At 49.2% G+C, this 27,865-nt stretch overlaps 2 protein-coding genes and 1 non-coding gene across 3 annotated transcripts in view; 2 read left to right on the top strand and 1 right to left on the bottom strand.

The window, feature by feature from the left end:
* Window positions 1–483: 483 nt before the first annotated feature.
* On the bottom strand, window positions 484–610 carry LOC147096674 (U6atac minor spliceosomal RNA). Its single transcript, XR_015074571.1, has one exon. It is a non-coding gene; the product is annotated as a U6atac minor spliceosomal RNA (small nuclear RNA).
* Window positions 611–2,247: 1,637 nt separating this feature from the next.
* Window positions 2,248–19,620, top strand: eif3k (eukaryotic translation initiation factor 3, subunit K). The gene is made up of 8 exons (XM_085973239.1): window positions 2,248–2,452; window positions 3,696–3,794; window positions 4,602–4,722; window positions 7,653–7,727; window positions 8,579–8,645; window positions 14,086–14,163; window positions 18,743–18,868; window positions 19,490–19,620. Exons 1-8 carry the CDS (start codon window positions 2,394–2,396, stop codon window positions 19,519–19,521), a joined length of 657 nt encoding a protein of 218 aa, XP_085829365.1. The 5' UTR covers window positions 2,248–2,393; the 3' UTR covers window positions 19,522–19,620.
* A 3,641-nt stretch (window positions 19,621–23,261) lies between these two features.
* Window positions 23,262–27,865, top strand: part of LOC147096672 (calpain-9-like) — a 31,897-nt gene continuing 27,293 nt past the window's right edge. The window contains exons 1-2 of the mRNA XM_085973238.1: window positions 23,262–23,656; window positions 26,701–26,770. Of these exons, the coding sequence (XP_085829364.1) occupies window positions 23,411–23,656; window positions 26,701–26,770 (316 nt within the window). The 5' untranslated portion in view covers window positions 23,262–23,410. The remainder of the gene's footprint in view (window positions 23,657–26,700; window positions 26,771–27,865) is intronic.

The following is a 27,865-nucleotide window of genomic DNA, read 5'->3' as shown; positions in this document are numbered from 1 at the left end:
CAATATTTAATTGGAGGAAATGTCTGCTCATCCAGTACTGGATGTCGACAAGCGGTCTGACAATTTAGAGACAGTGGAGGGATTGAGAGAATTGGTGGTGAGGTTGAGCTAGGTGTCGTCGGCGTGCATGTGGAAACTGACGCTGTGTTTTCGGATAAGAAATAGGAGGAGGCCAAGGATAGATCCTTGGAGGACACCAGAGGTAACAGTGCAGGAACGGGAAGAGAAGCCGTTGCAGGTGATTCTGTGGCTACGATTAGATAGGTAAGAATGGAACCGGGCGAGTGCAATCCCACCCAGCTGGACGACGGTGGAGAGGCATTGGAGGAGGATGGAGTGGTCAACCGTGTCAAAGGCTGCAGACAGTTCGTGGAGGACAAGGAGGGATAGTTTGCCTCAAAAGCTTGAAGGAGATTTATCCCGGACTGGTTCCCTGTTGATTCAAAAGAACATTGGCAAAGACTTCAGTACCAGTCTCAGGAAAAGAAAACATGGTTAGATGCCACTAAGTAGATGGCAATGCCTTAACCATTTGTGTGTTGTAAGGCCACTAGGGCCCCTTCCATCCTTATCAAGGGGAGTGCTAACCTTCTCTCCTTTCATACAACACACTCATCAAATAGGCAGTTAACGCTATTTATATTCCGAAATACTAATACTTATTATTATGAGGGTGATATATATAAGATTTATGTCTGTACATATTATTTGAATTCTTAATTGTAACGCAATAGTGGAACATATAAAAATTTATCGAAAGGAACAGAAATGCTGTCTTTCTGACCAATTTGTGAAGCGGATGCTTAATTATGCTAATTTATGCGCGGTCTTAGCCACTTGCTGTTCACTTTATATTTTCGCTTCAGGGAATCGGTCAAAGTCTGCACAAAACAAAACTGACATCAGTCCGGTGATTGCACAGCCCAGTGCAAAAGGAACAATTGTGACAGGGAGTGATTTGGAAGGGCCTCGGACTGGGGATCAATCATCACAGCCTCAGTGGCTGGCTGCCAGGAGACTGCAATCTTGCTCAGCCGTTTGCGCATGTCCAAGTGTGGTGCTGATGCTTCCTATCCAGACAGCAAGCGATCATCATTTATATATAGGGACAATGCAAATATATATTTATTTTAAACCTAACCTGGCTCATTAAAACTGAATTTATTGTGTAATCATTACTTTATCTGCTATTTCCACTATTATAGAAGGATACAGCACAGAAAGACAGACTTGCATTTCTATATAACAGAAAATGCTGGAAAAACTCAGCAGGCCAGGCAACATCCGTGGAGAGAGAAATCGAGTCAATGTTTCAGGTTGAAACCCTTCGTCAAGACTGAAAAAGCACAGGAAATGAAACAGATTAAGAGGCCAGTTTGGGGGGCAGGGAAATGGGGATGAGAGAACATTTCATTTCTACGCACTTGCATTTCTATAGCGCCTTTCATGACTGCCGGATGTTCCAAAGCACTTTACAGCCAATGAAGTACTTTTTGAAATGTAGTCACTGTTGTAATGTAGGAAACGCGGCAGCCAATTGCGCACAGCAAGCTCCCACAAACAGCAATGTGATAATGAGCAGATCATCTGTTTTTCAGTGATGTTGATTGAGGGATAAATATTGGCTCAGGACACCGAGGAGAACTCCCCTGCTCTTCTTTGAAATAGTGGCCAGGGGATCTTTTACATCCATCTGAGGGGGCAGACGGGGCCTCAGTTTAACATCTCATCTGAAAGACGGCACCTCCAACAGTGCAGCACTCCCTCACTACTGCACTAGGAGTGTCAGCTTAAGTCTTTGGAGTGGGACATGACCCCACAACCTTCTGACTATGGCTATGGGGCAAAGGCGTGTTATATGGAGTTAGGTCACAGATCAGCCAGGATCTCATTGAATGGGGGGGAACAGACTCGAGGGGCTGAATGGCTTGCTTCTGTTCCTATAATCTTAACGACAGAGCCATTAGTCTCACTTCCATTGCATGCAAAATAATGGAACTGATTATCAGGAGTAAGGTTGACAATCTGTACAACAGTGGCCTAGTTAACAGGTCTTTGAGGAAGATGTTTTGTAAAGCACTAAAAATGAAGCAGTTTCCCCAGCAACTAGTCGGAGCTGGGAACAGTTAGAAACGCGCATGCACCGAACTTGGTAGCCGACTGAGTCTGCTGCGCAGGCGCGGCACCTGCAGGCAGAGCTGCGCACGCGCAATGCCGGCGGCCCGCCCGGAGTCTGCGCATGCTCAGCCGCCGCTTTCCCCTTTGACCTCCCCTCCCCGTGTGTGACGGAGCCGCGTGGGTGACGAGGCCTTGCCGGTTGCTGCAAGCCCGGGGCTGCCGTACTCGGTAACTCGCCGCACACAGGGAACAGCGGCAGAACCAGAGCCAGAATCATGAGCGTCATCGAGCAGATGAGAGCCAATGTGGGGAAGCTGCTGAAAGGCATCGACCGGTGAGAGGCCGCAACCCGCAGCATCAGAGAGACTTGCATCTATATCGCGGCCTTTCACCCCCTCCGGGTGTCCCAATGAATGAAGTGTGGTCACTGTTGTAATGTGGGAAACGCGGCAGCCAATTTGTGCACAGTAAGATCCCACAAACAGCAATGTGATAATGACCAGATAATGTCTATTTAGTGATGTTGAATTGAGGGATAAATATTGGCCCCAGGGCACGGGGAGAACTCCCCCCTGCTCTTCTTCGAAATAGTGGCCGTGGGATCTTTTACGTCCACCTGAGAGAGCAGACGGGGCCTCGGTTTAACGTCTCATCTGAAAGACGGCACCTCTGACAGTGCGGCGCTCCCTCAGTACTGCACTGGGAGTGTCGGCCTGGATTTTTGTGCTCCAGTCTCTGGAGTGGGACTTGAACCCACAAACGTTTGACTCGGAGGCGAGAGAGTGGTACCCACTGAGCCGCTGTCACTGCAGTATCAGTGACTGGAGCATTGATCAGTCACCGATACTAATCAGTACTCCAGCCACTGATACTAGAGTATTGATGAGTATGGGTGACTGGAGTGTGGGTGGGTGTCGGTGACGAGCATCAGTGACTGGAGTGTCGGTGAGTACCAGTGACTGGAGTGTGGGTGAGTATCAGTGATTGGAGTATTGATGACTGGAGAGTTGTGGGTTTATGGGCTGACACTTCAGTGCAGCACTGAGGGAGTGCTGCAAATGAGACGTTAAACTGAGGCCCCGTCTGCCTGTTCAGGTGGATGTAAAAGATCTCGTGGAACGATTTGGAAAAAAAATAGGGGAGTTCTCCCTGCTTTCCTGCCAATATTTATCCCCCAATCAGCATCACTAAAAACAGATTATCTGGTCATGTCTCATTCCTGATTTTGGGTGTCGCTGGAAGGCCGGTATTTATTGCCCATCCCTAGTTGTCCTGAGAAGATGGAGGTGGCTCTTCTGACTCAACTGAGGGTAGTTGAGAGTCAACCACGGGTAAAAACCATTTAAGAATGGCAGGTTTCCTTCCGTAAAGAAACCAGTTGGGTTTTTATGACAATCCAACAGCTTCGGGGACACTTTTACTGACGCCAGATTTTTATTTCCAGATTATTAAAACTGAATTCAAATTCTCAGACTGCCACACTGGGATTTAACTCCCGCTCTCTGGATTATTAGTCCAGGCCTCTGGATTACTGTGAGGAGATGCTGGCTCCAATTCTATGTCCTCTTCTCCCACAGGTATAACCCCGAGAATCTCTCAACGTTGGAACGGTACGTGGAGACACAGGCCAGAGAGAATGCATATGATCTGGAAGCCAATCTTGCTGTTCTAAAACTGTACGTATACCTCTTCTGACGAAGGGTCAGCGACCTGAAACGCTAACTCTGTTTCTCTCTCCACAGATGCTGCCGGACCTGCTGAGCGTTTCCAGCATTTTCTGTTTTTATTTCGTATACCTCTTCAACTGGATTTAATTTAACTTTGAGAAGTCTGAATATCTTGTTCTCTTTCCAGTTTTTTCTCCTCCTTTCCTGAAGGTATTGACCCATTGTTGGAGTACAGTTTCACGGGTGCTTGTCACTCTCTGGTACCTCAGCATTATTCATGTATGAACACAGAGTTCTAGCAAGGGTTCACTTTTCTTTCTCAACTCGCCTCATGGGGCCTCGAGTTAACACTTTGGCTCGTAAGTCTTCAGGCTCGTCTCTGTTCCTCTGCTGTTTTATACTATGGGACGTTTACAGTTACACGCACCTTGTGAATGTACTCGCTGCATAAAATATTCTCATCTTCCCTCTGGTTCTTTTGCCAATCGCCTTAAATCTGTGTCCTCTTGTTACTGACCCTCCTGCCAGTGGAAACAGTTTCTCCTTATTTACTCTAACTAAACCCCTCACATACCTGGTCACGTACCTGCTCTGAGGTTCCATTTTTGAAACCGCTAATCTACTCCTTCCACCGGCTTAGGTTGCAGCATTGACTGAGAGCTGGGAGCGATCTGGTTGCCCTTCTTCGCCACCAATGATGCGCTGTGACGCAGGGAGACGAACTGAAAGGAAAAGAGAAGAAAGGGAGTTCCCTCAAATTTAAAACCGTGCCGAAGTGGCTGTCGCAGTGATCCATTCGCTTCTTTTTCCTTGCAGGTATCAGTTCAATCCTGCCTTCTTCCAGACCACCGTAACCGCACAGATCTTGCTGAAAGCTCTGACGAACCTGCCACACACAGACTTCACGCTCTGCAAATGTATGATCGACCAGACGCACGTATCCTTACCAGAGAGGCTGCCGCCTCACCACGGGGCTGACAGATTCTGCTTTTCATTGACAAAGGGATACAACTAATGTGTCCGTGCTCTCAAGTTTTCACTTGTGAGGGAAAAAACGGAGACGGGGTAATGACCCGATCTTTCAGGTATTATTTCCCGGCCATCTCAAAAATGCAGAACTGCTCACCTCCCTCGGGCTTCCCTTCCACCTGCGATTTTTCAGGCTTTTAGGACCCAAGTTTGGTGCCGGCGTACTGCTATCTCTTGGTTTTGCTCATCTTCTCTCGTACTCTTTCCAGGCTTGGGGAAAAGGGTTTGTTCTGCATTGTAGGTTTTGACCCTTTACCCAGCTTTCTTAGTTTTAAAAGAAAAAACAAGTGAAAAGGGCAAGGTTGCATTTTTTTTAACTTCTGGTTTCAATTGTGTGTGTGTGTGTATTTTCTAATAAAGTCAATATCATGGCAATAGAATGGAAGGGATCTCGGGAATGGCTTCTCGTGGTTTCTATATAATCGAGGTGCCTACTTGTATGCAGGCCATTCCAAGACCACTACTGCCAGAAGGATCCTATCCCCTAGTCTCTGGATCGCGTGGGCATTGACGGTAACTATACTAAAGCCCACAGCATAGTGGCTCGTGTGCCCCTATTCTCAAATGGGAAGTGGGATATGGGGGTGGCAGGGAGGTTAATGAGAGTGAGATCACACTGCACAGATAGTCGAGTAGAATAAGAGCCACTGTGAAATAATAGGAAACTGAAACGCATGAAATGTACTGCCCACCTTCAAGGATTTCCCTTTCGTAGTAAAAGAACATTTCTCCCTTTTGAAACCTCTAACTTGCCCATGGATTATGGTTTGACAGCCCTTGTGATAGTAGCCACTCTTTAATTGTTAGCTTGGGGGAGGTGAGTGTTCCCTGCTATTTGGCTCTTGGAGCAGAGAGTAGGAGTGAAGGGTAGCTATTCACAGTGGCAGAAGGTGGGTAGTGGTGTCCCACAAGGATCAGCGCTGGGACCACTGTTGTTCACAATTTGTATTAACGATTTAGACTTTGGAATCAAAAACACAATTTCTAAATTTGCGGATGACACCAAATTGGGTGGGATAGTCAATGCTGAAGAGGACTGCAACAAATTACAGGAGGACATTAATAAACTTGCAGAATGGGCATATAATTAGCAAATGAAGTTTAACACAGATAAATGTGAGGTATTACATTTTGGTAGGAAGAATAGGGAGGTCACTTATCACTTGGAGGGGGCGAGTCTAGGTGGGGTAGAGGAACAAAGGGATCTCGGAGTACAAATACACAGATCACTAAAAGTTGCGACACAGGTTAGCAAGGCCATAAAAAAAAAAAACAAGCACTAGGGTTTATTTCTAGAGGGATAGAATAAAAAAGTAGTGAAGTTATGCTAAACTTGTATCGAACCTTGGTTAGACCACACTTGGAGTGCTGTGTACAGTTCTGGTCGCCATATAAAAAGGATATAGAGGCACTGGAGAGGGTGCAGAGAAGATTTACAAGGATGATACCAGAAATGCGAGGGTATATATATCAGGAAAAGATGAACAGGCTGGGTTTATTTTCTCTTGAAAAAAGAAGGCTGAGGGGTGACCTAATAGAGGTCTTTAAAATTATGAAAAATTTTGATAGAGTGAATACGGAATGTTTCCACTTGTGGGGAAGAGCATAACTAGAGGCCATCAATATAAGATAGTCACCAAGAAATCCAACAGGGAATTCAGAAGAAACTTCTTTACCCAGAGAGTGATGAGAATGTGGAACTCGCTACCACAGGGAGTGGTTGAAGCGAATAGTATAGATGCATTTAAGGGGAGGCTGGACAAGCATATGAGGGAGAAGGGAATAGAGGGTTATGCTGATAGTTAGATGAGGAAAGACGGGAGGAGACTCGTGTGGAGCATAAACGCCAGCATGGACTGGTTGGGTCAAATGGCCTGTTTCTGTGCCGTATATCCGATGTAATCACAACCGATCCTGATCCCGCTCTCGCCTGATGCCCAGAGATGCAGGGATTGCTGGGTAGGCTCCCAGAGAGGTTCTTTATCCCAGGGTTGCTGATGTCAATTGTAGAGCTCCTGATGCTCTCTGGTCTGAAGTCACCTAATGCAGCACAGGCTGGGAATCAAACCTGGCGCCTCCCACTCTGACGAGTTTTGTACATCAGGTGTTGTATTCACCTAGTGAGCCATCGGGGGAGCTCTGCGTGTACTGTTCCGTCCAGTTTATGTGACGATGGTTTTGCAACTTTCTGGATTCTGAGAAGTTGCATTGATTCCAATTCTTATATTGATTAGAGTTACTGAAGTCCTTGGTGAGCTTCACACTACCTTCTCTCGCTGCTCTTTACATTCTGCCCCATGTTCTCTGCTGCCAGTGGTACGTTGTGGTTTGGGATATATAATAGCAGGCGTTGGTGTTGACCTGATTTACCCGCTGTAAGCAGTGGGCGCTGGAGCCCACCTCCACCTCCTGTGGCCCCTGCTGCTCACTGAAATACCGATTGGTGTGGGATGCAGCTTCCCCGCGGTTCCTGTACTGACCTAGAGAAGTGGCAGTCTGCCAGCAAAGAGAGAACCCCGGGAGAGAGACACGGCAGCACCGACACTTCCAGGTGTCCTCTGAATGTTGCACGTTGTTAAATACTGTACGGGATTAATGAGCTGTGAACAACTGCCTGAAAAATCCGGTGCAATTAGTATGTTATAAGCAGCTCCTTTGTAAAAGACTCTTGTGGTTCTGTCAAATGGTTAGCTCCATTTGTCCGATATAGCTGGGTGCTTGTGATAAGCGTAGGTGGTGGGGACTGTATGTATTAATAGTAATCTTCACCTCTTTAAGCATGGTGTAAAACCCTGCTGAAAGTATTGAAACAAACCTTCCTTAACCGAGCGTGTGCAGCAGGAAGAGCGGCCGATCCAACAGATCTTGAATCTAGGTGACCTGCTAGAGACCTGCCACTTCCAGGATTTCTGGGTGAGTAAAGCACCTCGGGCTGTGTTGTCAGGTTAGAGGCTCACACGTAAATGCACCTTATTGCCGAGTGCAAGAGACCAGAGAATCCCTCGGATCTGTGGTGAGTTAATGTGCGATTTCGATGTGGCATTCTGTTTAACTTGGCCTCCTGCACGGGGGGGGGGGGGGGTGGTGCACAGTGCTGCAGCATTGGTACTTTTCTGCACTGCACCGTGGTACAGTAGGGCAGGGCTTTGCGACTGCAGTTTCCCCTACATGGCGATCTTCTGATTCCAACCTTACTGCTGCGTGGAGGCTAAATGGTTTCCTGTAGATGGGGGGAAGATTATAGAGCAGTCACCTTGTGCCATTATCACATCGTCTAGTAACTGGCTATAAAGTGGCAGTGGTAGAGGTCAAGGGAGCAGGATGGTATTTATACAGTACACCCAAGACTATCGGAGGAGAGATTAAAATTGGCTGGCTTCGTTTGTCCCTCGTCATTTTTCTGCGAAAGTCCCTGTCGATCAGTTAGCCTCAGCTTCACAAATTACCTGGGTCTTGATGTCATTGACCTCCTGAGCGGAGGGAGGAAGAGGGTCCGTATATAACATACAATATAATTTTTGTACCAAACCCTCCCTCCCCCAGTGAAACACATGCTGCCTGACTGATTACAACAGTGGGTTTCTGGAGATTAACTTGGCCAGTAACTTGAGCCGGCACGGGCTCGATGGGCCGAATGGCCTCCTACAGTGCTGTAACGATTCTATTAAAGGTGGTGACGTGATAACTCGCTACACTCTGCTGTGGAACGCGAGTTACATTCTTGGTTGTGCAGCTTTTTAATTTCAATCTACTTCTCCGTCCAGCGCAATCTGGAAGAAAACGCCGAGCTGATTGATGGGATAACGAGCTTTGAAGATTCAGTGCGAAAATGTAAGTACAGGGTCATGATCAAAAAGCTGCGTGGATTTTCCTGTAAATGGAGAGGGGAACCGTGCAATGGGGGTAATATATCTGGCAGGTACTGACCGAGTAGATCTCCTGTGACATTGCTCAAGGTGCCAAGAGGATAAAGTGGAACGACATCACCACCTAGTGCCAGCAACAACAACTTGCATTTATGTAGCACCTTTAATACAGTAAAACGTCCCAAGGCGCTTCACAGAATCGTAACCTGCAACTATAGTCACGGGGTCCACGGATTCCCATTACAACTGATAATGTAGGCATTTTCCAGGTTAATGTTGGCTGAAAAAGCATTACCAAATATAAGAACATAAGAAATAGGAGCAGGAGTAGGCCAATCGGCCCCTCGAGCCTGCTCCACCATTCAATAAGATCATGGCTGATCTGATCCTAACCTCAAATCTTCTATCACTCTGCATCCACCCGAACCCATGTGATCTCCCGGGAGAGGCGAAAATATAATACAGTAACGAAGTTTGTGGACAGGAAATGCACATGCACAAGATTTTAATATAGACTATAGTTTAATATATTATAGATCTTCTTTGGAGAATAGTTCCCTACTAAAGGGCTTCTTTATAAAGTCCTGCTTAACTTTTCATTGAAGAGATGCAGTTTGCTGACATCTGTCAGAAGAAAGACTTGAATTTCTACAGCGTCTTTCACAACTTCCGGACGTCCCAAAGCGCTTTACAGCCAATGAAGTACTTTCTGAAGTAAGAACATAAGAACATAAGAAATAGGCGCAGGAGTAGGCCAGTCGGCCCCTCGAGCCTGCTCCGCCATTCAATAAGATCATGGCTGATCTGATCCTAACCGCCAATCCACTATCACAGAACCATCTCCTGAATCTAACCGAATTAGACACACGAAATAGGAGCAGGATCAGGCTACACGGCCCCTGGGCCCGCTCCGCTACCCACAGGGCCATGACCGATCCGAACCTAGACTCATGTCCAAATTCCTGCCCGTTCCCCGTAACCCTTAATTCCCTTTACTTCTAGGAAACTGTCTATTTCTGTTTTAAATTTATGTAATGATGTAGCTTCGACAGCTTTTTGGGGCAGCATATTCCATGGACCTACCACCCTCTGAGTGAAGTAGTTCCTCCTCATCTCAGTTTTGAAAGAGCAGCCCCTTATTCTAAGACTATGCCCCCTAGTTCTAGTTTCACCCATCATCGGGAACATCTTCCCCGCATCCACCCGATCCGAACCCTTCACAATCTTATATGTTTCAATAAGATCGCCTCTCATTCTTCTGAACTCCAATGAGTAGAGTCCCAATCTACTCAACCTCTCCTCATATGTCCATCCCCTCATCCCCGGGATTAACCGAGTGAACCTTCTTTGTACTGACTCGAGAGCAAGTATGTCCTTTCTTAAGTATGGACACCAAAACTGTACGCAGTATTCCAGGTGCGGCCTCACCAATACCTTGTACAACTGAAGCAATACCTCCCTATTTTTATATTCTATCCCCCTAGCAATGAAAGCCAACATTCCATTGGCCTTCTTAATCACTTGCTGCACCTGCATACTAACCTTTTGAGTTTCGTGCACCAGGACCCCCAGATCCCTTTGTACTTCAGTACTTTCCAGTTTCTTGCCATTAAGATAATAACTTTCTCTACGATTTTTCCTGCCAAAGTGCATAACCTCACACTTTCCAGTATTGTATTCCATCTGCCAAATCTCTGCCCACTTACTTAGCCTGTCGATGTCCCCTTGCAGGTTTTTTATGTCCTCCTCACTCACTACTTTCCCTCCCATCTTAGTATCATCTGCAAACTTTGATATGTTACACTCGGTCCCCTCCTCCAAATCGTTAATATAGATTGTAAAGAGTTGGGGACCCAGCACTGACCCCTGCGGAACACCACTAGTTACTGATTGCCAGTCTGAGAATGAACCATTTATCCCAACTCTCTGCCTTCTGTTAGATAGCCAATCCTCTATCCATGCCAGAATATTACCCCCAATCCCGTGATTTTTTATCTTAAGCAATAATCTTTTGTGTGGCACCTTGTCAAATGCCTTTTGGAAGTCTAAATACACTACGTCCACTGGTTCCCCTTTATCCACCCTATACGTTACTTCCTCAAAGAACTCCAGCAAATTTGTCAAACATGACTTCCCCTTCATAAAATCATGCTGACTTTGTCCTATTAAATTATGATTATCCAAATGTCCTGTTACTGTCTCCTTAATAATGGACTCCAAAATTTTACCTACCACAGATGTTAGGCTAACCGGTCTATAGTTTCCAGCCTTCTGTCTACTGCCCTTTTTAAATAAGGGTGTTACATTAGCAGTTTTCCAGTCTGCCGGGACTTTTGCCGAGTCCAGGCAGTTTTGGAAAATTATTACCAATGCATCCACAATCCCTACTGCCACTTCCCTCAAGACCCTAGGATGTAAGCCATCAGGTCCAGGTGATTTATCTGCCTTGAGTCCCATTATTTTACCGAGTACCACTTCTTTAGTGATTTTGATCGTGTTTAGCTCCTCCCCCCCCCTTTAGCCCCCTGTTTGTCCAGTGTTGTGATATTCTTAGTGTCTTCTACTGTAAAGACTGATGTAAAATATTCATTGTGTTTTTGCCATCTCCATATTTCCCACCATTAATTTCCCGGTCTCATCCTCTAAGGGACCAACATTTACTTTAGCCACCCTTTTTCTTTTTATATAACTATAAAAACTCTTACTATCTGTTTTTATATTTTTTGCTAATTTACTTTCATAATCTATCTTTCCTTTCTTAATCAATCTTTTTGTTATTTTTTGCTGTCTTTTAAAGTTTTCCCAATCCTCTATCCTCCCACTAGATTTGGCTACCTTATATGCCCTTGTTTTTAGTCGAATACTATCCTTAATTTCTTTACTTAGCCACGGATGGCTGTCTTTTCTTTTACACCCTTTTCTTCTCAGTGGAATATATTTTTTTTGGAAGTTGTAAAATAACTCCTTGAATGTACACCACTGATCATGTATCGTCTTACCCTTTAATCTATTTTCCCAATCCACTCTACTCAATTCTGCTCTCATACCTTCATAGTCTCCTTTATTCAAGCTTAGCACGCTTGTTTGAGATCCAACCTTCTCACCCTCTAATTGAATATGGAATTCAACCATGTTATGGTCACTCATTCCAAGGGGATCCTTTACTAGGACATTTTTAATTAATCCTGTCTCGTTACACAGGACCAGATCTAAGGTTGCTTGCCCCCTGGTCGGTTCAGTTTTACATACTGCTCAAGAAACCCATCCCTAATACACTCAATGAACTCATCCTCAAGGCTGCTCTGCCCAATTTGATTTGTCCAATTAATATGATAGTTGAAATCCCCCATAATTATAGATGTTCCCTTATTACAAGCCTCAACTATTTCCTGATTGATACTCCGTCCAACAGAGTTGCCACTGTTCGGAGGCCTATAGACTATGCCCACTAGTGTTTTTTTCCCCTTATTATTCCTTACCTCCACCCAAACTGTTTCATTATCCTGATCTTTTGACCCAATATCATTTCTCTGTATTACAGTGATTCCTTCCTTTATTAACATAGCCACCCCACCTCCCCTTCCTTCCTGCCTGTCCTTCCTGATCGTTAAATAAAGTGTAGTTCCTGTTGTAATGTAGGAAGGATCCTTATTGCCATATTTTTGAGTGCAATGTAGTACGACGCATTAAAAGCATGACTCTCTGTTGGTGACTTGATCCTCAATGTAAATGATGTTCCTGGTTATTTAACTTGTGGCAAAGTTTTCACCTGTCGCCCTCGCACTCTTGCTGGAGGAGTCGGTGCAGAGACAGGGTTCCTGCTCTTTATCGTCAGTCTGCTTTTGATGTTGCCTGGGGTTGCACAGAATCCAGGATATTCTAAAGCGTAGGTCTAGGATGTATTGTGGTTGGCCCAGGAAGCTGAATATGTTAAGGGAGGTGAACAGGCTTTTAACAACCGATCCTTAGGTATATTCTGTATCTGTGCAGTGAGCAGATTACGCAGTATTTGGCACTGAGAGCAGATTTAAGACTCGCAAAGCTGTGTTTGAATTGCTAAAACACTGTGCAGTCACAGTGGTTATCATGCTGGATTAGCAACCCAGGGGCTACGGGTTCAAATCCCAATACAGGTAGACTATCCTTTATCCGAAAACCTTGGGACCAAGCCGTGTTCGGTTTTCGGAAAATTTCGGATTTCGGAAGGTATTTTATAAGACTGGGAAATTTGTTGGGGGTCGGTGGGGGGTCGGCGGGGGGGTCGGGGTCGTGTGCACGACTTACGCTGAACGAAAACACTTTCGGTTTTCAAGAGGATTTCGGTTTTCGGAAGTGCGGATAAAGGATACACTATCCCTTATCCGAAAGGGTGGGGGTCGGCGGGGGGGAGAAAAGAATATCGGACAGGCCGCTGCAGCTATCGGACGGGCCGCTGTATTGTTGGGTTCACTCTCCCCGGTTATACCTCCTTCACACTGCCCGGCTCGGCCTGCAATCTCCTACCCAGGAGGGAACTCAGTGACCCTCTGCCCTGCTCAGCGTAAGTCGTGCGCCACTCTGGTCATGTCGTAGCGCACGACTTACGCTGAACGAAAAAAACCTTCGGTTTTTAGAGGGTTTCGGTTTTCGGAAGTTCGGATAAAGGGTAGTCTACCTGTAATTCAATAAATCTGGTATGCACTGGCATCAAGAGGGTAAAATATGAAAAATATAATCTGCCAGATGTTGTCGAGACCCAACTGGTTCACATGTCCTTTGTGAAAGGGGAACCCGTCCCCCACATCTGGTCTGGTGGACAGGTGACTCCAATCCCACTCTACGTGGTTGACTCAATGCCGTCTGAAGCAGCCTAGCACCACCCAGTCCTAAAACAATCACTCGGTGGTTCAGGTAGTCGGCCCTCCACCACCTTCTCGGCAGCTAGAGATAGGCGATAACTGCGACCTTGCCAGAATCACCCACATCCCGAGAAGGAGGGGGGAGGTTGTAATTACCCTTTCTCCCTGCATCCTTCTTCCTTTACTCCTCCCTCCCGGGTTATTGGTCTCTCGTGGCTTCTCTCGAGACACTAAAGTAGCCCCTGCTGCCAGGAGGGACACCAGTAGCCCGGTGCAAGTTACCCACCTGAGGAGCAGATATCTGGGCCGTGGGGGATGTGTTGGTGCCATTTGCGGAAGTCTTAAAAAGGTTGCATCTTTGGGTGGAAGAATTAGATGCTGTTGTTACGCAGCGTACGATGGGTTTTGTATAGAATAGATACATAAAGGAAACGAACACTTCAGTTTGGTTGAATTGCCAGCAGGATCTTTGTCACTCTATAGATGAGACCAGCTGTGTGAGCTAGAGCCAGCTCTTTGTGTGGGATATCTGGGATGGGTCCTAACTTGTTGGAATTCTCCCCACAGTTATCTGTCACGTGGTTGGAATCACATATCAGACGATTGAGAAGTGGCTGCTGGCTGAAATGTTAGGAGACCTGACAGGTAAGGGTTAATGCCGACTGGGGTGGAACGACGCTGGACTGTTCGCAGGGCTGGTTTGCACTGAGAAGCAATTCTAAAACTCCCAGCAGATAAACCTTTTTTAGAACAAAATTTGATTTTTAAATACATATTGTGCATGCAATTGGAAACATGCTTTTCCTCATCACCGCTCCCCTCAGTGTTAGAATCAACCTCGTGTTATCCTCTATTCATTTATTCTTTCCAGGGAGCTCGTAACTGTGGGACATCTCACTTGTGTTCTGTTCCTCTCATGATCTACAGGTTTTTAAAACATTGCTAATCACTTCTTCATGATTTAGCCAATCTTCATTTATATTCTTTTCAATTTCGGCCATTCACTCAGGTTTCTTAATACAGAATAAAGTTGTGGATTTCCTCTTGGATTAGTTGGCAAAGGCAGCGTATAAGGCATACAAATTAGAATGTCCTGGGTTTGATTCCATCTTTCCTGGATTAGTGGATCTCGGGATGGCCGGAGTGAGCTAGACCACCTTACCACCCCCTCCTTAAACCACTGCTGCCCTCCTTTTAAAAGCCTTCTCAAACCCCATCTTTAATCCTAGCCTTCAGTCACCTCTTCTAACTGTCCCTCATGGTTTAACATCTGTTCCTCTTGTTTTTCTGTAAAGCGCCGTGAGATGATTTACGCGCAATATAAACACGTAGTAATTTTTGATTGAATGATCTGCTCACACTTGCATGTGAGGAGTGGCTTCCTGGGTGAGGTACTGGAAGATAACTGGAACTGGGCCCCGGGGGGTGACTGGGGAACGGGGCCCCGGGGGGGGGGGTGACTGGGGAACGGGGCCCCGGGGGGGGTGACTGGGGAACGGGGCCCCGGGGGGGGGTGACTGGGGAACGGGGCCCCGGGGGGGGTGACTGGGGAACGGGGCCTCGGGGGGGGGTGACTGGGGAACGGGGCCCCGGGGGGGGGTGACTGGGGAACGGGGCCCCGGGGGGGGGTGACTGGGGAACGGGGCCCCGGTGGGGGGGTGACTGGGGAACGGGGCCCCGGGGGGGTGGGGGTGACTGGGGAACGGGGCCCCGGGGGGGGTGACTGGGGAACGGGGCCCCGGGGGGGGGGGTGACTGGGGAATGGGGAACGGGGCCCCGGGGGGGGGGGTGACTGGGGAACGGGGCCCCGGGGGGGGGGGTGACTGGGGAACGGGGCCCCGGGGGGGGGGGTGACTGGGGAACGGGGCCCCGGGGGGGGGGGGGGTGACTGGGGAACGGGGCCCCGGGGGGGGTGACTGGGGAACGGGGCCCCGGGGGGGGGGTGACTGGGGAACGGGGCCCCGGGGGGGGTGACTGGGGAACGGGGCCCCGGGGGGGGTGACTGGGGAACGGGGCCCCGGGGGGGGGTGACTGGGGAACGGGGCCCCAGGGGGGGTGACTGGGGAACGGGGCCCGGGGGGGTGGTGACTGGGGAACGGGGCTCCGGGGGTGACTGGGGAACGGGGCCCCGGGGGGGGTGACTGGGGAACGGGGCCCGGGGGGGGGGTGACTGGGGAACGGGGCCCGGGGGGGGGGTGACTGGGGAACGGGGCCCGGGGGGGGGGTGACTGGGGAACGGGGCTCCGGGGGTGACTGGGGAACGGGGCCCCGGGGGGTGACTGGGGAACGGGGCCCCGGGGGGTGACTGGGGAACGGGGCTCCGGGGGGGGTGACTGGGGAACGGGGCCCCGGGGAGGGGTGACTGGGGAACGGGGCCCCGGGGGGGGGGGTGACTGGGGAACGGGGCCCCGGGGGGTGACTGGGGAACGGGGCCCCGGGGGGGGTGACTGGGGAACGGGGCCCGGGGGGGGGGTGACTGGGGAACGGGGCCCCGGGGGGTGACTGGGGAACGGGGCCCGGGGGGGGGTGACTGGGGAACGGGGCCCCGGGGGGGGGGGTGACTGGGGAACGGGGCCCCAGGGGGGGTGACTGGGGAACGGGGCCCGGGGGGGTGGTGACTGGGGAACGGGGCTCCGGGGGTGACTGGGGAACGGGGCCCCGGGGGGGGTGACTGGGGAACGGGGCCCGGGGGGGGGGTGACTGGGGAACGGGGCCCGGGGGGGGGGGTGACTGGGGAACGGGGCCCGGGGGGGGGTGACTGGGGAACGGGGCTCCGGGGGTGACTGGGGAACGGGGCCCCGGGGGGTGACTGGGGAACGGGGCCCCGGGGGGTGACTGGGGAACGGGGCTCCGGGGGGGGTGACTGGGGAACGGGGCCCCGGGGAGGGGTGACTGGGGAACGGGGCCCCGGGGGGGGGGGTGACTGGGGAACGGGGCCCCGGGGGGTGACTGGGGAACGGGGCCCCGGGGGGGGTGACTGGGGAACGGGGCCCGGGGGGGGGTGACTGGGGAACGGGGCCCCGGGGGGTGACTGGGAAACGGGGCCCGGGGGGGGGTGACTGGGGAACGGGGCCCCGGGGGGGGGGGTGACTGGGGAACGGGGCCCCGGGGGGTGACTGGGGAACGGGGCCCCCGGGGGGGGTGACTGGGGAACGGGGCCCGGGGGGGGGTGACTGGGGAACGGGGCCCCGGGGGGTGACTGGGGAACGGGGCCCCGGGGGGTGACTGGGGAACGGGGCCCGGGGGGGGGTGACTGGGGAACGGGGCCCCGGGGGGTGACTGGGGAACGGGGCCCCGGGGGGTGACTGGGGAACGGGGCCCCGGGGGGTGACTGGGGAACGGGGCCCCGGGGGGTGACTGGGGAACGGGGCCCCGGGGGGTGACTGGGGAACGGGGCCCCGGGGGGTGACTGGGGAACGGGGCTCCGGGGGTGACTGGGGAACTGCCTCAGGATGAATCAGCACCTTCCAGAGGGAAGAAAATGGGGGAAAACAGATGCTTTGCTAGCTGCAATAGCAGACGGTTAAATTCCCCAAAATTTGAAACCTGACCTCAATTAAAATTTGCCCTTGTGTTCCCCTTTAAAAGGCCATGAGCGTGTAGTTCCTGTTGAGCCAATGAGGATATCCTATTGCAACATGTAGAATAGTCCATGCCAATAATTTGGGCTTTTGTGTATAAATAATGTCAACTGTGGTAGTTAAACGTGATGTTATCTTTCCTGTCCTCATCCTTCACCACACAGTGCACCCCTCATAGCTCCACGTTCAAAATAAAAAGTGAATTCAGACTGACTGGCAGAAACTTGTATACTTAGTGTGTGACGCCACTTTCTCCAAACCGCTGCGCTTCACAAAACACTAGCTCCCTGTAAAAATGTAGCTGAAAATGCAGGATGACAAACTCCTAGTACTCAAAGTGAGACTGAGCCAGTTTAACGCTACCAGTCTGTTTGTAATGGGTAGGCTGCTTTTTCCCTCCTTCCTGTGAGTCCACTGATTGTCAGCGGACAGTGTCATAGGGTACGGTGGTGTCGTGGACCAGTCATCCGGAGACGTGGACCGATAATCCAGAGAATGTGCGTTCAAATCCCGTCAGGGCAGTTTGAGAATTTGAATTCAGTTTTAAAAAGCTGGTATCAGTAAAAGTGAGCATGAAGCTCAGTGTCATAAAAACCCAACTGGTTCACTCATGTACCCTTAGGGAAGGAAATCTGCCGTCCTTACCCGCTCTGGCCTATACGTGACTCCAGTCCCACACCAATGGTTGTCTCTTAACTGCCCTCAGAAGCCGCTGGGTAGCATCAAACTTTCTTGGGGCAGCGAGTGATGGGAAATAAATTCTGGCCTTTCCAATACTGCCACGTCCTGAGAATTAAATTTTAAAAAACTATTCCGTTTTGTGGTGGGGCTGGGATCTCAATGCAGCTGAACACGATCGTCGCCTCGCTCCGTGTAGCAGTCAGGAATGGAATTGCTTATTGGACCTTGTGATTTCCCCCCCCCCCCCAGGAATGTTGAGGTCGGTGTTTAAACTCGTTCCAATCAGACATCAACTAACTCAGGACAGATGTGGGATTAATGGTGGTGGATTTAGCCACTGTCTAGTGTCAGCCGTGGCTCAGTGGGCAGCGCTCTCGTCTCTGAGTCAGAAGGTTGTGGGTTCAAGTCCCACTCCAGAGACTTCAACACACAAATCTAGGCTGACATGCCCAGTGCAGTACTGACTGAGGGCTGCACTGTTGGTGGTGCCGTATTTCAGATGAGACGTTAAGCCGAGGCCCCGTCTGCCCTCTCAGGTGGACGTAAAAGATCCGATGGCCACTATTTCGAAGAACAGCAATGACCCAAGAAGGTGAGCTGCTTGTTCCTGGGCCTCCACCAGTGCCCTTCTGAAACTAGTCAGTAGACATGCAGGGGAACGCCCAGAGGTAAATCTCCCGCTTCCCTCTCGCTGTACCTGACCTTTATTCAGCCCCTCCCCATAAGGTTGTGGTTGGGATCCAGAGGCAGATCTGGTATGTGAACCCACATCTCATTGGTGGTGCTCAGTCATTCCACATCTGGCCACAGTCCCTTGAGATTAGGTGGATAGGCTCAGTGTTCCTGGGGTGGTGGTTTTTTTTTTTTGTTTTTTTTGTTGTTGTTGTTTTTTTTGTTTTTTTGTTAAATGATCTGCGATGCCTCTCAACCGTCAATAATGTGTCTCAACATTTATTTTTCAGATATCCAGTTGCAAGTTTGGATGAGTAAGTACGGCTGGACGGAGTCTGAACCAGACAAAATCTTCATCTGCAACCAAGAAGAAAGCATCAAGCCCAAAAACATTGTGGAAAAGATAGATTTTGACAGTGAGTTTCATATATCAGAGCAGTTCATCACCGTAGGGATGGCACTGTTCGACTGTAACTCTGATTCTTGCATTTAATAAAAGATCAGATGGTGACTTGCTAGGGTTCCGGTTCTACTGACCCCTCAGCTGCCTGCCCGTTGTACAAATGTGAGCCTGGACAGCGAGTGCCAGCAGCCTATTAGGTCGTGGGGGCCATCACAGCTCGGCCTGATCCCGTCCTCAGTTGACAGCCACACACCCGGTTTCCCGTGGAGTTGGGGGCAGCGGGGGTGGGCACTGGATTACAGTTGGGAGCAGGAAACAAGACAGGTTTCCCCTCGCCCCTTCCCCAGTCCGGGGACGAGGCTACTTGTCAAATTTTGTCTTTGTTGCTGTAGTGCCCCAGCTACTGGTCTGGCTAAGATCAACTAATTATTATTCTGCTGATCAATCAGATTTACATGGAATATTTCTCTCAGTCCTGGATGTCATTCTATGGCATTTTCTTTTTAGAAATACGCAATTAAATTGTAAATTACTTTTGAGTCTAGCCCTAAGTAAAGTCGGGCGATAGCCTTATAATGTGTGCATATTCAAATTGAGATTGCGGTGCTGACGAGTGTTTTTCTTTCATTTCCAGGTGTGGCTAGCATCATGGCGTCATCGCAATGAGCTCCCGCTGTTGCAAACACTCAGCTTTTTTTTGTTTTGTTTTCTGACCAAAATGTTCTTTCCGTAATTCTTTATTGCCAATAAAATGACTGAAATTGCTTGCGTTGTCCGATCAGATTTAAGCCATTTGATGCACAGGCGCAGCAGACACCTGCCTTCTGCTCCCCTGAAATGGCTGCCTTGTTTTTTCACAACCTAAAGTATTTTTTTCAAACACTTTGCCAATTCTGGCCTCTTGCGCATCGCCGATTTCAGTCGCTACATCACTGGCGGCCGTGCCTTCAGCTGCCTGGGCCCCAAGCTCTGGAATTCCCTCCCTAAACTTCTCCATCTCTCTCCTTTTAAGACGCTCCTTAAAATCTATCTCTTTGACCAAGCTTTTGGTCACCTGTCCTAATATCTCTTTATGTGGCTTGGTGTCAAATTTAGTTTGATAACGTGCTTGTTAAGCGCCTTGGGACGGTTTACTACATTAAAGGCGCTGTATAAATGCAATTTGTTACTGAAACGCAATCATTGTATGAGTTACTGACGTTTATTTGCCCTTTTCATTTCCCCCTCGCTTCCTCTCCTAACTCTCGCTAAGTTAACGCTCCACTGGGACAAATCATTCCTCAGTGTGTGAGCCGAGGCGACAAGTGTCAGCATGTGATTCGACTGTGGTCCCTTCACATGTGGGACCGTCCCAGCAGCAGGCGCTGGATAGCGATCAGGAGAGAGCAGCCTGGTGATACTTTATTTCCCTTCGTAGCAAAGGGACATTTGAGTCAATTTTCAGCATCGCTGAGGTCAACTACCTCCGTACAGGCCAGTAATTAAACCTGGGACCTTCCTGGTTCCAATTGTCTTGCTATAGTTGGACAACATTTTTTTTTGTTACTTTAGCTACACAACTTTGCTATCAAAAAAGTACTTTCTCATATCAGTGCTGCACTGTGTATCTTTTTTAATTCGTTCATGAGATGTGGGTGTCGCTGGCGAGGCCAGCATTTATTGCCCATCCCTAGTTGCCCTTGAGATGGTGGTGGTGAGCTGCCTTCTTGAACCGCTGCAGTCCGTGTGGTGAAGGTGCTCCCACAGTGCTGTTAGGGAGGGAGTTCCAGGATTTTGACCCAGCGACGATGAAGGAACGGCCGATATATTTCCAAGTCAGGATGGTGTGTGACTTGGAGGGGAACTTGGAGGTGGTGGTGTTCCCATGCGCCTGCTGCCCTTGTCCTTCTAGGTGGAAGAGGTCGCGGGTTTAGGAGGTGCTGCAGTGCATCTTGTAGATGGTACACACTGCAGCCACGGTACGCCGGTGGTGGAGGGAGTGAATGTTTAAGATGGTGGAGTGGGTGCCAATCAAGCGGGCTGCTTTGTCCTGGATGGTGTCGAGCTTCTTGAGCGTTGTCGGAGCTGCACTCATCCAGGCAAGTGGAGAGTATTCTATCACACTCCTGACTTGTGCCTTGTAGATGGTGGAAAGGCTTTGGAGAGTCAGGAAGTGAGACACTCGCCGCAGAATACCCAGCCTCTGGCCTGCTGTTGTTGCCATAGTATTTATACGACTGGTCCAGTTAAGTTTCTGGTCAATGGTGACCCCCCAGGATGTTGATGGTGGGGGATTTGGCGATGGTAATGCCGTTGAATGCTCCTGTAAATCAGACTTGCTACAACATAATGCTCCGTGTGTAAAGATGGTGATGTGTAGGTATGAAAAATAAAGTGTATTGAGCACTAAAATGCGATTGTCCTAGAGACAGGGAGACCAAAGCTACAAACAGGAGGGAGGCATAGCAAAAATACAGATGTAAAGGAAAAAGAACTGCAGTTGCTGGCAATCGAAATAGGAAATACGGGGGAAAAACAATCCGCTTGTAAGAGAAGACAGGTTTGGTAGAGTTGGTCTGTCTGAATGAGGAATTTAATGCAATTGAGAGTTGAGTAGAAAGTATTTCAATGCTCCAGGAATCTGCTTAGAGCTATGTGGGAAGAGCAGCTTACTTCAGCTGGGATATCTTTACGTTTCAGCAGCACGGAAACACCAGCAACAGTTGCCGTTGTCACTTCAGTCTCCCTGCACTGGAGGAGACAAATTAGCCAGGTTTCCGTATCCCCATGCTGTGACTTCTGCTGGAAGAAGGTGTGTGGGTGAAAACATTCGGTGAGTGTGGGATTAGCCCAAATGTCCTGACCACAGAACAATCTTCCCACGCACAGTGATCCTATATGAGGGACCAGAGAAGAAGTTACATTTATATAGCGCCTTTCACATCCTCGGGAGGTCCCAAAGCCATCCAGAACAAACAAACATTGCTTAGGTAGTGACCGGTGTTCCCGTTAAGCTGTGTGGCTGCGTAGCGGTCTGGAGGTCCTGCGCAGGCTGCTCAACAGCTTTACAATTGAAATAACTGCGCATGCGCGAACAACTGAATGGGCTGCGCAGCCAGTTAAAGATCCCATGCACCAAAAACAATGATTACAGGGAACATTGGTAGTCATGTTTGCAAACGCAGCAGCCAATTTGACATATTGAGAGAGTGGTTAGCAAAGCATATGGGATCTTGGGCTTCATAAATAGAGTACAAAAGTAGAGAAGTTATGCTGAACCTTTATAAAGCGCACTAGTTAGGCCACAACTGGAGTATTGCGTCCAGTTCTGGTCACCACACTTTAGGAAGGATGTGAAGGCCCTTGAGAGGGTGCAGAGGAGATTTACCAGAATGGTTCCGGGGATGGGGGATCTTAGCTACAAGGATAGGTTGGAGAAGCTGGATTTGTTTTCATTAGAGCAAAGGAGGTTGAGGGGCGATTTGATAGAGGTATACAAGATTATGACGGGTTTGGATAGGCTAGACGGGGAAAGGCTGTTCCCACTAGTTGATGATACAAGGACTAGGGGACACAGATTTAAGCTTTTGGGCAAGACGGGGGATGTGAGGGAAAACTTTTTTACGCAGCGAGTGGTGAGGACCTGGAACTCGCTGCCGACGGAAGTGGTGGAAGCGGAGACCCTTAATATTTTCAAGGGGAGACTGGATAGGCACTTGAGGGAAATAAACTTGCGGGGCTATGGGGACAGAGCGGGGGAATGGGACTGACTGGATTGCTCTACAGAGAGCCGGCAAGGACTCGATGGGCCGAATGGCCTCCTGTGCTGTTATGATTCTAACCAGAGGGGTTGACACTTGTGAAGCTATCCAAACAAGAATAATTGCCTAACGGGCAGGAGGAAATCGAAGGGAGAGAAATAATCAGTTGGAAACCTGAAAATAAAGTAAATGTAACCTGGTTGGGAAAACAGAACTCAATACAACCACTCGAGGCTGTGGAGAGCTGCATCCTAAAAAACCTGCTCCAATATTTTTGGATTCAGGCCACTGTCAATGTTCAATATATGAATGTTGGACACATTTAAGGTAATTGGCAAAAGAACCAGATGTGACATGAGGGAAAAAATTACGCAGCGAGTTGTTATTATTGCAATGTGCTGCCTGAAAGGGCGGTGGAAGCAGAATCAATAGTAACTTTTAAAAGGGAATCGGATACATAATTGGAAAAGGGCAAATTTGCAGGGCCATGGGGAAAGAGTAAGGGGAGTGGGACTAATTGAACAGCTCCTTCAAAGAGCCGGCACAGGCACGATGGGCCGAATGGCCGCCTTTTATGCTGTATCACTCTATGATCTCAGCCATGCAACCCGCCCATTTGCTAGAGTGCAAATATAGGCGTGGTTTTTAACCAATTGGTTCCCAAGACAAGTTGTCTTGTTGGACTAAAGTTGCTCCACCTTCGCCGTGACGTTGTGTTGCTTTTCCTGGCCAAGAACAGCAGGCAGAACTGCAGATTAATAAGTTGGAGTGATCGGGTTGCCCTCGCTCGATCCCGGTTGATTTTTTTTTGCACCATGTACCCGGTGCCTTGGAGCGGAGGGGGTCGCAATCCCGGCTTCTACGACAGCAGGTCGGTGCTGCTGAGGAACTCGGCTCTTTACCCCAGTCCCGGAACCGCTCCAGCCCGGGCCACCAGCTCGATCCCCGGGCCAGCCGTTCTGTTCCAAGACCTGCAGTTCCCCGCAGCCAACTCCTCTCTCCATGGCCCGGGAGGAACTTCGCAATTCAACGTTGTCATCTCACAGTGGAAGAGACCACAGGTGAGACCAGCCCTGAAGGATTGTGCTGGGGCGGGGGAGGAGGAGAATGGGACGAGTTAATGAACAGCTGGGTAAATGCAACCAAACCTGATTTCTTTTAAAATATCGTTGTATATTTGCTGTAATAATTTGCTGAGTCAGAAGGTTGTGGGATCAAGTCCCACTCCAGAGACTTGAGCACAAAATCCAGGCCGACACTCCCAGTGCAGTACTGAGGGAGCGCCGCACTGTTGGAGGTGCCGTCTTACGGATGAGATGTTAAACCGAGGTTCTGTCTGCGCTCTCAGGTGGGCGTAAAAGATCCCGTGGCCACTATTTTGAACATAAGAACATAAGAAATAGGAGCAGGAGTAGGCCAATCGGCCCCTCGAGCCTGCTCCGCCATTCAATAAGATCATGGCTGATCTGATCCTAACCGCCAATCCACTATCACCGAACCATCTCCTGAATCTAACAGAATTAGACACACGAAATAGGAGCAGGATCAGGCTACACGGCCCCTGGGCCCGCTCCGCTACCCACAGGGCCATGACCGATCCGAACCTAGACTCATGTCCAAATTCCTGCCCGCTCCCCGTAACCCTTAATTCCCTTTACTTCTAGGAAACTGTCTATTTCTGTTTTAAATTTATGTAATGATGTAGCTTCTACAGCTTTTTGGGGCAGCATATTCCATGGACCTACCACCCTCTGAGTGAAGTAGTTCCTCCTCATCTCAGTTTTGAAAGAGCAGCCCCTTATTCTAAGACTATGCCCCCTAGTTCTAGTTTCACCCATCATCGGGAACATCCTCCCCGCATCCACCCGATCCAACCCCTTCACAATCTTATATGTTTCAATAAGATCGCCTCTCATTCTTCTGAACTCCAATGAGTAGAGTCCCAACCTACTCAACCTCTCCTCATATGTCCATCCCCTCATCCCCGGGATTAACCGAGTGAACCTTCTTTGTACTGACTCGAGAGCAAGTATGTCCTTTCTTAAGTATGGACACCAAAACTGTACGCAGTATTCCAGGTGCGGTCTCACCAATACCTTGTACAACTGAAGCAATACCTCCCTGTTTTTATATTCTATCCCCCTAGCAATGAAAGCCAACATTCCATTGGCCTTCTTAATCACTTGCTGCACCTGCATACTAACCTTTTGAGTTTCGTGCACCAGGACCCCCAGATCCCTTTGTACTTCAGTACTTTCCAGTTTCTTGCCATTAAGATAATAAGAAGAGCAGGGGAGTTCTTCCCGGTGACCTAGCCAATATTTATCCCTCACCCAACATCACAAATAGATGATCCGGTCATTTATCACATTGTTGTTTGTGGGAGCTTGCTGTGCGCAAATTGGCTGCCGCGTTTCCCACATTACAACAGGATTACAGAGGATGGAAATTCACTTGCCCCCCTCAGCCACGAAAGGTTTCCGATACTTAACTGGCTGTAAAGTGCTTTGGGACGTCCTGTGGTCGTGAAAGGCGCTATAGAAATGCAGGTCTTTATTGTAAAAAATGTATTATCAGACTGGCGAGGCGGGAGGTCATGTGATGAAACCTGCAGGGATACGTCCAACCAGAGTTGGCAACCCTAGCGCACGGGCCGAAGCTGATTTTTGGCCATCCAAAACCCAGAAATTCGGGTCTCCGCGGGTGAGTACGCACAGGGTACTCACCCGTGGGCCCGATGGAAGTGCCGGTTTCCTGCATGCACTGCGCATGCGCGGGAAACCGGCACTTCCGTTCCCCTGAAAGCAGGGGTTCAGAGGTCGAACGCGTGCGCGGGAGAGGCAGCGCGTGCGCATCGAACCTAGGTTTTTTTTGCAGGTTTTCCCGGGAGGGTAAGTCTCCAGAAGTTAGACATGTAAAAAGCAGGTGTAAGGCCTGCTTTTTACAAGGTAAGTGGTGAATTAATTAAAATTAAAACATTTTTTCCACAGGTTTATTATTTTTAAATACTTTAAAGCAAGGTAAGTTTATTTTTAGCCCCGTTAGAAAATAAAATTATTTTTTCCAAAAATTTAAATTATTGTTTAAAATAGTTATTTCATGTAATTTATAGTTTATTTAAAAAATGTGATTTAAAAAAAATTTATTTGAAGATTTAGTGCTATTTTGGGGCCGTAGTATTTATAAATTTTGACAGCTCTTCCTGTCAATCTTATGAATGGAGCATTCCCTGCTCCGATTGGCTCCCCATGGCCCACGTGATCCCAGGGGACGCATCGAACTAACTGCGCCCCTGGGATACGCAAGCACTGCGCGCCGGCAGCTGGACCAGGCCCCGGATCAGAATTCCACGTGGGCCCACAGCTCAACAGCCGGCGCGCTAGGTAAGTGCAGGTCGGGGGCTTGCACCCGTGGGAAGCCCCCGACCCGAATTTCTGGGCCCATGTATCCAGAATCTGTCGCGTCAGTTTTATGAAAAGGATTTAAATTTATTAGCGTTAATTTTGTTATATTGGCCATCGCCTATAGCAGGCAAAGCCACTGTATGCAATGAGAACTGTCGTGGGTAATTTGAGACATGACACGTGGTGAGTGTAGCATGCTTGGGAGGCCCATGTGACTGGGCTTGTAGCTCCCAAAACTCTTCGCCACTGGGGCATAGGGTGGGGTGAGGAGGGTTGGATAGTATGGAGTACACAGGACATTGTCCAGCACTGGACATGGGAGTGGGGGGGGGGGGGGGGAGGGAGATGGATTAGCAGAAATTTGTAAAGGATGGAGATCCACTTACCCCCTAGGCCATGAAAGGTTTCCAATAGATTCACATTTTATTCAGCTATACATATGGAGCCAGTCAATGCGAACAAACAAAGTGTGTCCAGAGGCAAAATGCACCTTATCACACTAGAAAAAACTCAATTCTGTTGGTTAGGGAGTCAAAATGACGTCTTGAAAGTTGAGTTTGCAATGAGATGAAAGCCCTTTCGTAGCTTCGTCGCTGTGAATGGCCTCCTTTGACATGATCAATGAGTGTTTTGACATTCTAAATTCACACAGGTATAAGTTGCCACAGACAATTTTCTGCTGATTGTTTTCTTTCCAACAGGAAATTTGTGCCAATCCTCAGTTCATTATTGACGGAACCACCAGAACAGACATCTGCCAGGGAGCCTTGGGTGAGAACCGATGATCTGGGTTAAAATTAAATACATTTCCTCATGTGGGGATATACAGTGGAGAGAGAGATAGTGTTTGGAGAATGAGTCCTGGGAAAACGGTTCAAATGATGCTGAAAAATGGAGAACAGGCTCTTTCCCCAGAGGGAGGTGTGACTGTGAAATAATAATTCAACTTTATTGTCATTGCACAAGTACATGAACAACAAAATGTGATCTTGCAAGCTCCCATGAGTCCAGTACAAATAACATTAACATTAAACGTAAATAGCACCGTCCTGGGAGAAGCAAAGCCGCTGCGTCTGTGCGCGCCGCCATTCCATTTCCACCATTCCTCCTGTCCGACAATCTTCAGCCCAACGCCCGGGCCTGCTCACCAGCCGCCCCTCCCGGGGCTCCTTCCGTGACCTTCTCACCAACCGCCCCTCCTCGGGGCTCCTTCCGTGACCTTCTGCACCTGGTCTTCCCTGATGGTCACCTTCCTAAGCCTTGCCAGTGACCCTGTCCCTAGTCCCAGGAACAGGACAGATGGGTTGACTCTAAGCCTCTCTCCCAAACCTTCTGGCAGCTGTAGACTGGGAAGGCCTAATTCCGAGCTTCCATCTGTGTCGAGGTTAGTTGACTGCACTCAAGGACACAATGTTAGGGGCGTTTACAAGTATCCACAACATCCTGGGGTAACTAGAGGAAAATCAGACATGGTTCCTACTCCTGATCGATATCCAGCGACAGCATCGGGTTGGACTGCGAGGTTCTCCTCAGCCTGAGGACAGCGTGCGGCTCGCACACGAGTAATAGCCACTTGGATGAGGTACTGGTGGGTGATGCCTTCAGGACAAAGGGGGAAATGAAAGAATGGTGAGGGCAGAGGCCTAGACTTGGGTTGACTGCCAGATCTCTTGTGTGAAGATAAGATACACAAATTGAGCAGAAAAGGGGAGGAACTTGCAACCAAATTTACTGTTTTCTTTACTCTCTAAGCTCACGTGTAAGCCAGCGAGCCATTCTTATTCCTTCCCCCACCCCCACCCCCCTTTCTCTGCGCTTCCCCAGGGCCCATAGAATTACCATTAAAAAAAAAAGTGACCATGAAGC

This window comes from Somniosus microcephalus, chromosome 34, assembly GCF_052327205.1.
Source record: "Somniosus microcephalus isolate GS21.2 chromosome 34, FLI_Smic_1.0, whole genome shotgun sequence".
Taxonomy (NCBI): Eukaryota; Metazoa; Chordata; class Chondrichthyes; order Squaliformes; family Somniosidae; genus Somniosus; species Somniosus microcephalus.
Note: the sequence above shows the minus strand (reverse complement) of the source record. Positions and strands in the feature narration are given on the sequence as shown.

Bases quoted from the DNA above. Each gene is read 5' to 3' on its own strand.
- eif3k (XM_085973239.1), top strand. From the start codon at position 2,394: ATGAGCGTCATCGAGCAGATGAGAGCCAATGTGGGGAAGCTGCTGAAA. The intron at 7,728-8,578 runs GTGAGTAAAGCA...TTCTCCGTCCAG, and splicing joins GCCACTTCCAGGATTTCTGG to CGCAATCTGGAAGAAAACGC. The intron at 14,164-18,742 runs GTAAGGGTTAAT...TTTATTTTTCAG, and splicing joins AATGTTAGGAGACCTGACAG to ATATCCAGTTGCAAGTTTGG.